We start from the raw sequence: 8,698 nt of genomic DNA, 5'->3' as shown, positions 1-8,698 counted from the left end.
CATGGACAATCTCACAAAAATAATATTGAAAAAAGAGCCAGACATAGAAGAGAACATATGGTATGATACCATTTGTATAAATATCAAAAATCAGCATAACTCATTTATGGTGTTACATGTCAGGATAGAGGTTACTCTTAGATTGGGTCCCAGGTGACCTTTCTGGGCTGCTGGTCATGTTCTATTTCGTGGTCTGTGTACAGGTCAAATAGATGTGTTCCTTGTGTGACCTATGATTTGTACACTTTTCTGTAAGTTTGATGTATATTAATAAGAAATTGACAAGATCCACTTGAAAGCCTGCACACAGGTGTTTATAGCCCCTTTATTCATAACTCCCGAGACTGGGAAGTAATCAAAGTGTCCTTCAGTAGGTAAATGGATAAAGCTGTGTTGCATCCAGATAAACGAATACTCTTCAGTGCTAAAAAGAAGTGAGCTATCAAGCCATGAAAAGACATGGTGGAACCTTATTTGCATATTACTAAAGAAGCCCATCTGGGAGGTGTTTGGTAAGCATCTGCCTTTGGCTCAGGTCATGATCCCAGGGTCTTGGTATTGAGCCCCGCATTGGGCTCCTTGCTCAGCCGGGAGCCTGCTTTTCCCTCTGCCTGCCACTCCCCCTGCTTGTGCTCTCTCTCTCTCTGTCAAAATAAATAAATGAAATCTTTTTTTAAAATAAAATAAAATAGGGGAGCCTGGGTGGCTCAGTCGGTTGGGCATCTGCCTTCGGCTCGGGTCATGATCCCAGAGTCCTCAGGATTGAGTCCCACTTCAGGCTCCCTCCTCAGTGGAGAGCCTGCTTCTCCCTCTGCCCCTCATCCTGCTTGCGCTTACTCTCTCTATCTCTCTCTCTCAAATAAATAAATAAATAAATCTTAAAAAATAAAATAAAATAGGGCGCCTGGGTGGCTCAGTCATTAAGCGTCTGCCTTCAGCTCAGGTCATGATCCAGGGTCTTGGGATGGAGCCCTGCATCGGGCTCCCAGCTCAGCAGGAAGCCTGCTTCTCCCTCTCCCACTCCCCCTGCTTGTGTTCACTCTCTCACTATGTCTCTCTCTGTCAAATAAATAAATCTTTAAAAAAAATAAGATAAAGAGGGCCACCTGAATAGGCTGCACACTCTCTGATTCCAACTATATGACATTCTGGAAAAGGCAAAACTATGGAGGTAGTGAAAAGATCAGTGGTTGCCAAGGATTAAAGAGGAGAGAGTGGGGGGCACCTGGGTCGCCCAGTTGGTTAAGCATCTGATTCTTGGTTTCAGCTCAGGTCATGATCTCAGGGTCCCGAGATCAAGCCCCACATCAGGCTCCAGGCTCAGTGTGAAGTCTGCTTGTCTCTCTCCCTCTGCTCTTCTCCCTGCTCTCTCTCTCTCTCATAAATAAATAAAATCTTTAAAAAAAAAGAGGAGGGAGGGAAGAATAGGCAGAACACAGAGGATTTTTAGGACAGTGAAAATACTTTGTATTATATTCTAATGGTGGATACATACCATTATATATTAGTCCAAACTCATAAAATGTACAACCCAAGAGGGACCCCCAATGTAAACTGTGGACCTTGTGATGTCAGTGTAGGTTCATTGATTGTCACAAAGTACCCCTCTAGTGGGGGACGTTGATAATAGGGGTAGCTTATGAATGTGTGGGGGCAGAGGATATATAGGAAATCTCTGGACTTTCCACTCAGTTTTGCTATGAATCTAAATCGGCTCTGAAAAATCAAATCAATTTATTTATTTATTTATTTTAAAGAGCCTGTGTGAACTTTATTTTTTTTAAGATTTTATTTATTTATTTGACAGAGAGAAGGAACACAAGCAGGAGGGGGAGTGGGAGAGGGAGAAGCAGGCTTCCCGCTGAGCAGGGAGCCCGATGCTGCGGAGCTCGATCCCAGGACCCTGGGATCATGACCTGAGCCGAAGGCAAATGCTTAACGACTGAGCCACGCAGGTGCCCCAAAATCAAATCAATTTAAAGAAAGAGAGAAAGGTAACAGATGGTAGCTCCCTTTGCAGTGAGCACAGCACGAGGTACAGAGTTGTTGAATCACTGGATGACACACCTCAGACTATTGTAATATTGTGTCAACTATACTTCAGTTTTTAAAAATGCAAATACAAGAGGCAGAAAAGGAGAGAGAGGAAGAAAGAGAGACAAAGATTTACTTTCTTCCTGATGGATAATAATGCCAAGGCACTGGGGGCACCTGGGTGGCTCAGTTGGTTAAGCGGTTGCCTTCGGCTCAGGTCATAATCCCAGGGTCCTGGGATTGAGCCCCGCATCGGGCTCCCTGCTCGGCGGGGAGCCTGCTTCTCCCTCTGCCTCTGCCTGCCTCTCTGCCTACTTGTTCTCTCTCTGTATCTCTCTGCCAAATAAATAAGTAAAATCTTTAAAAAAAAATAATGCCAAGGCACTTATTAAATTTCCCATTGAGGGGCACCTGGGTGGCTCAGTCCGTTAAGCATCTGCCTTCAGATCAGGTCATGATCTCGGGGTCCTGGGATCGAGCATGGGGTCCTGGGATCGAGCACCACGTCAGGTTCCCTGCTTGGCAGGGAGCCTGCTTCTCCCTCTCCCTCTGCCTCTCTCCCTGCTTGTGCGCTTTCTCTCTCTCTCTGTCAAATAAATAAATAAATAAAATCTTAAAAAATAAATAAATTTCCCATTGAATTAAAATATCATGTTTGTCATTTATTAAATTCTTACATATACTGATAAATATTTATGGATTCTCTATTTGGCCCAACCGATATATTTATCTATTTGTCAATTCCCATGTGGAAATGATACTGATGTTATAGTTTTATGGTGTATTCTGGTATCTGGTAACATAAGCACCCTTCCCATTATTCTTCATTTTCACACTTTTCTCGACTATTCTCAGGCATTTATTCTTGCATATGATCTTTATGTTAGCCAAATTTTAAAAACCCTGGGTTAATCGAATTTCATTATACTTACAACTAATTTGGAGAAAATTGACATTTTAATTACGTTAAATCTTCCCACACAGGGTCACATCTTTCCATTTGTTCACATTTTGTTTTATATCCTTCATAAAACTTTATAGTTTTCCTCACAGAGGTCCTGTGCCTTTCTAGTTAAATTAATTCCTAAGCATTTTCTTTTTATTGCTATCACGCTCGGAATATTTTTCCCATTACGGTTTCTGTTTTCTCCACTCTTTTGCTAAAATGGAGAAAGGCTATTGGTTTTATTTGTCTAGGAGCAGAGCACTTAAGAGCACAAATTGAGGAATAGAGAAGAAATGTAACTTTAGGGGCACCTGGGTGGCTCAGTCAGTTAAGCATCTGCCTTCGGCTCAGGTCATGATCCCAGGGTCCTGGGATCGAGCCCCGCATCGGGCTCCCTGCTCAGCAGGAAGCCTGCTTCTCCCTCTCCCACTCGCCCTGCTTGTGTTCCCTCTCTCGCTGTCTTTCTTTCTTTCTGTCAAAATAAATACAGTCTTTAAAAAAAAAGAAATGTAACTTTATTTCCATATAACTCAATTTAACTTTTTATTTTAAGCTCCCTTTGCACCAGGTGGAAGAAATTCAGCCCCATCTGGTTTCTCCTGGCTTTTCTGCAGGGTGGGTTTAAGTTCCATGGAGTTTACATAATGCCAGGAGGCAAGAGGGCACTGAGTCTTTGTCATCATCATCATCCATCCCAGCTGGGCATCTCTTGAGATGCCATGGGGTCTTGTCTCTGCCACTGGGTCTTTTCTCTTGTCCTTACTAGACTCTGCTGCATTGTTCCTCTTTCTTTTTTTTTTTTTTTTAAGATTTTTTATTTATTCATTAGCGAGAGAGAGAGAACACAAGCAGGGAGAGGGGCAGAGGCAGAGGGAGAAGCAGACTCCCTGCTGAGCAGGGACCCTAGGATCACGACCTGAGCAGAAGGCAGATGCCCAGGGACCCCTGTTCCTCTTTCTTTCTAAAGAGTCTCTCTCTCTCTCCCCACCCCCTCTCTCCCACTCCTCCTCAGGCATCTGGAAAACATCCCCCCACCTCCACATCACACTAGACAGTGGGAGCCTCCCCAAAACCCCTCTCTGCCCAGACACAGCATACGATGTCTCTGGGGCTCACTGTTTCTCCAGGCTATGCCCTGAAGCCAGACACAAATCCCCTCTGCTCTTGATCCCACACAGCGAGGTGGGGTCTGGTCTTTGGGTGAAGAGGCTCTAGCATCTTGCCACTCCCCGCTCCTCCTTATTTTCCTTCCTCTCCGAGCCTGGGGAGCGACTTTTCCACTTTTCCACTCTCATTATTTATTTTCTCAGGTCTAGGGTCGTGTCCTGAGGTGTTCAAAAACAAAAAGCTAAACGAAGCTTTGTTTTCTCTCTTTCTCCTTCCTCCTCCCTTCTAGGAGGCAATAAATTTAGAGCAGCCTTGCCTGAAGAGAAAGGAAAAAGAAGCTCTGGAGGGGGGAAAAACATCATTAATATTTGAACATAGTAGCCCCCTAAAACACATAGGCATAGGGAAAAAACAACACGGGAGGAACTAAGAATGTTAACAGAGGTACTCCGTTTCCAGGACGTAGAGCCATGAATGAATTTTTTTTCTTCCTATTTATATTTTCCTGAATTTTACAAAGTCTCTACAATCTGTATTATTCATATCATCACACACCCGAAATGATTTATTCAAGTTCATTTGTAGGTTGTCTACGCAAATCAAATGGATTTGCATGAGACATGACTATGAATCCAAGCATAATGAACAAACGTAATGTACATTCCAAAGCAGATGTACAGTGTGCAAAATATAAAGCATAAAGGAGCGTTGATTCACACCCTCAGTAGCTTGGGCTGGTTTCTAGAGTGACCAGCGATCACTTTTGTTAGGAAGTTAGGACGGCCTTGCCAATTGGGAGTATTGGAACAGCCAAGCGTGAAGGAGTACACCCAAGTAAACCAAAGACTTTATGGGGCTTCTTGCCATGAGGCTGTTGGGTGTTCTAAGGCTACATTTGATGAAAACATGATGACAGGGTGCCTCAGATCAGGTAGGTTCTTAAAAACAGAGCCTGAGGCAGGGGTTCTGGCTCAAGTGATGGGAAGAACTCTCTAAGAGAAGGGGAGTGAGCAGAGGACAGGGACCTCCTTAGCCCAAATTGTACCTCAGAGTTGGTTCCAGCCTGAGGCAAAGGGGCCAGTCTTCTGTTCTCCCATGACAGTCAGTCACAGGGAGGGGGTACAGGATGCTTCAGTCAGCCAAGGGCAATTCTGTGGAGAAAGCAGGCACCTGTGAGCTCTCAGCAGCCCATCCTCGGAGCAGCAGAGGGATGCGGGTGCCAGCCAGGCAAGATTTAGCTGGGGTTACTTGGGCGAGCGTAGGTAATTGAGAGCTGGTTGCAGCATGGGCCCGGGGCAGTGTGCAGCGGCAGGTGACGCAGAAGACATCAATGATGGTGGCGTATCTGGGGTGGAGATGGAGGCTCTGGGCCAGCTAGCAAACTCTTCAGTGACTGTGGGGGCATGCCCAGGAAGGCCAGGGGTGACAGAGAGGTGGAGGCAGAGAGCGTGGCAGAGCCAAGCTGCATGATCCTCGGATCAGCAGTGATTTTTACACCAGGAAGAAAGAGAAATGAATGAGCCCAAATGTGACAATTAATGGGACCCCTGCAAGCCCTCCCTGAACCAAGCAGGCGAAGTCTGCCTGCAGCAAGGACCGCAACCACCACAGCAAGTAGTGCTGGATGCTGCACCGCCCGATATCTAAGGCATGGGAGTCTGTAAGTTCTGCAAAGACAGGCACCTTATCTCTCCTGCCTCCCAGGCTGCATAGTAGGTAAATATTTATTGAATGAATGAGTCAATCATTTCATCTATAGTTCACTATCTCTCAGCGGAGGAGGCCCCTAGCACAGTAACAAGGAACACAAGCCTTGAGAACAGACGTCTGAACTTGAATTCCAGCGCCGAGCCTCCATTTTTCCCTCGGTAGTGCTGGGACAATTGAAGGAGCTAGTGGGGATGGATGCAGAGCGCTTGGGAGAGTGCCTGGCGCGCGGGAACGTCTGCAAGCATGGCCTCTGCTGCTAACCTCCCCGTGCGCTCTGCAGCAGGGTGACTGGGGGGTGCGGGTGTGATGGGAAGGGGGGAAGGAGCAGGACATCGGCTGAGGTTGCGCCCCGGCTTCTGCGTGCCCAAGTGGCCCAGCCCGGGGCGGAGTCTCCTCCGGGCCAGGCTGGGGCTTTGCTGTCTCCGGGAGGTGTTGAGGGACTGGCCATGGCGAGTGAGGCCCGGGGGTGCGGCCAGTGGCCCCCGCTTCGCTTCGGGTTCCTGCTCCAGCTCGCGGCGCTGCTCAGGACGCCAGGGCCACAGGTGAGACGTGGGGCGGCCACGGGACCTCCAAGGTCTGGGCCTCGGGCGGGCGGGGGTGGTGGGGGAGGAGAGGGGGCGCGGCCACAGGGGGCGCCTTGCCCTCTTCCGGGTCCAGAGGGCCCCAAGTCAGACCCTGGCCAGGAAAAGCCTCCTAGCTTTAGGGGGTTGCCAGTTGCCCCCACGAACACCTAGCTGGAGAGATGTGCCAGCGTGGAAGGGCACAGAACGGCGCCCCCTCCTGCAACGTGAGGGCGCAGGTGAAGAGAAGGGTCTGGACTGGGGAGGGCTCCTAAAAGTCCTGGGATCCCTGGCGGGGACATAGGGTCCACTTAAGTGCCCTCTGTCGAGAAAATTCAGGTGGTTCACGGCCAGTCTCCCTACCCACGCCTGGACCCTGGGTTCAGAACCTCTGGGATAAATAAGTAGCAGGTGTGGGGATCGGGTCCAGCCCTGCCAGGAGCTGAGTCCAGTTTTACAGAAATGCAGGGAGAAGGCAAAGGCACCCAGACTAGAATCAACTTGTTCAGCCTGGAGCCCCTAGAACAGCTAATGGGATCATGGAGGGTTGGCAGTCCATGCCATTCACCTGCCCTGCATCCAGCTCTGGGTCCACCCATGGTTGCCAGGTAGGAATGTGAGCCCAGGGTGGCCAGAGCAGGTGTTTCCAGAAAAATGAGAAAAAATAGAAATGAGAAAAATTGCAAATCTCAATTTTCAAAAATGGAAATATCTCCAATTTTTAAAATGGGTAGCTAATTAAAAACAAATGTGTAGACATGATGATGGTCAAGCCACCTCAACCGTGAGCAGCCCCTCTGCAGCTTCTTCTCAGCCCACAAAACAGGCTGCGAAAAGAGAGGGGCTAGGAGGCAGTTTCCTGACTCACCACCAAAACCATTGGCTCAGCTCCAAACCTGAGGGTCCTGGAGCAGGATGTGGCTTTTGCAGGGGTGTGGCTGGGCCACCCGGATGTCAGGGTTCCTGCTGGGTGCTCAGCCTCACCCTGTTTGCTCAAGGAGGGGCTAGAGCAGGTGAGTTAGCCCAGCAGGGGCCCAATGCAAGGGCAGCTCCAGCCCTCCCTCCCTTGGCTGCCCCAGAGCCTTGGTCCAGAGGACCCCTGGAGCCTGGCACCAAAAGCAGCTGGGCTGGTCTGGGGAGGCAGAAGGGGTCACCCCAAGAGAGTCAGACAGCGTGGCAAGTAAGTATGGGACCAGGCGCTGGAATCAGAGACATGGTGGTTCAGGTTCCCATTCTGCGTGGTTTTAGGCTAATTACCTACCCTGTGTGAGCCTTAGTCTCTCTGCCTCATTTGGACAATGCTGGGGACAAGAGCACCAATCTCATAGGGAGGCTGTGAAGTCCTCTTGTAAAGCCCTCAGTCTTCTCTAGAAAACCAGAAAGAATTGAGGGGTGGGGAAAAGGAGAGACTTTAGAGAGTCCCCCAGTTCCCACTGTCACCTCTGTCTAGGGTCAAGGAGATCAAGAGGGGGAGCCCGCGCCTCCCCAATCACGCTTCCTTCTTTGTCTGTCCCCTTCCGCAAGAAGTGGAGTTACATCTAGCCCTGCATGGAGTGAGGACAAGGGATGGGCCCAGGCTCCTTGGAGGAGGTGACTTTGTTTCCTACTTCAGGTCCAGGCCCTCAGGCCAGAGAGCCTCCTGCTAGTGTCCACCCTGGATGGAAGTCTCCATGCACTGAGCAAGCAGACGGGGGACTTGAAGTGGACGCTGAAGGATGGTGAGCAAGGGGTGATCCCTCGTTCTTCCTTGGACATGTGATGTAGAAGATAAGAGCCTGGGATCTAGAATCCAATGGGCCAGTGTCTGCAGGTAGCTGCACCACTTCCCAGTTGGGTGGCCTTGGGAAAGCCACTTCACCTCTCTGAGCCTCCATGTCCTCACCCGTAAAATGGGGCCAAGGGTGATGACCCTACTTCACAGAGTTCTTGGGAGGATTAAGTTACATGCACGATGAATGTTTGGCTTGGTGTCTGGCACAACTAAGCACACAATGACGATGAGCTAGGCTTATCAGCGGGGAGTTGGGAGGAGGTTACTCACGCTCCATGTCCCTGTGCCCACAGATCCCATCATCCAAGGGCCAATGTTTGTCACTGAGTAAGTGAACCTGCAATCTTTGAAGGAGGGGGAGTCTGGGAGATGGGAAGCCAGGGTTGTCTGGAGGGAGTTGGGTGGGGTTGGGGTAGGGTCCTGTTGGAAGGAAGGGGAGAGATTGGCTCTGGAGCTCTGTGGTACCTCTCGCAAGGGTGGGCTCCTACTAGCCGGGCAGACAGAGGGAACCGGGGCCTCCATGAACCCTGGGGGCATGAGCCTAACCCTCCCCCTGTTCCCCTCTGCCCC

The 8,698-nt window shown here is 49.4% G+C and overlaps 1 protein-coding gene across 1 annotated transcript in view; it reads left to right on the top strand.

The window, feature by feature from the left end:
• Positions 1-6,243: 6,243 nt before the first annotated feature.
• ERN2 (endoplasmic reticulum to nucleus signaling 2) overlaps positions 6,244-8,698 on the top strand; it is a 16,863-nt gene continuing 14,408 nt past the window's right edge. The window contains exons 1-3 of the mRNA XM_088017067.1: positions 6,244-6,339; positions 7,970-8,075; positions 8,422-8,455. Of these exons, the coding sequence (XP_087873193.1) occupies positions 6,244-6,339; positions 7,970-8,075; positions 8,422-8,455 (236 nt within the window). The remainder of the gene's footprint in view (positions 6,340-7,969; positions 8,076-8,421; positions 8,456-8,698) is intronic.

The sequence above is a fragment of the Eumetopias jubatus genome, unplaced genomic scaffold (assembly GCF_037043125.1).
Source record: "Eumetopias jubatus isolate StellerSeaLion01/CBP00866 unplaced genomic scaffold, mEumJub1_p1.0 scaffold_12, whole genome shotgun sequence".
Lineage (NCBI taxonomy): Eukaryota > Metazoa > Chordata > Mammalia > Carnivora > Otariidae > Eumetopias > Eumetopias jubatus.
Note: the sequence above shows the minus strand (reverse complement) of the source record. Positions and strands in the feature narration are given on the sequence as shown.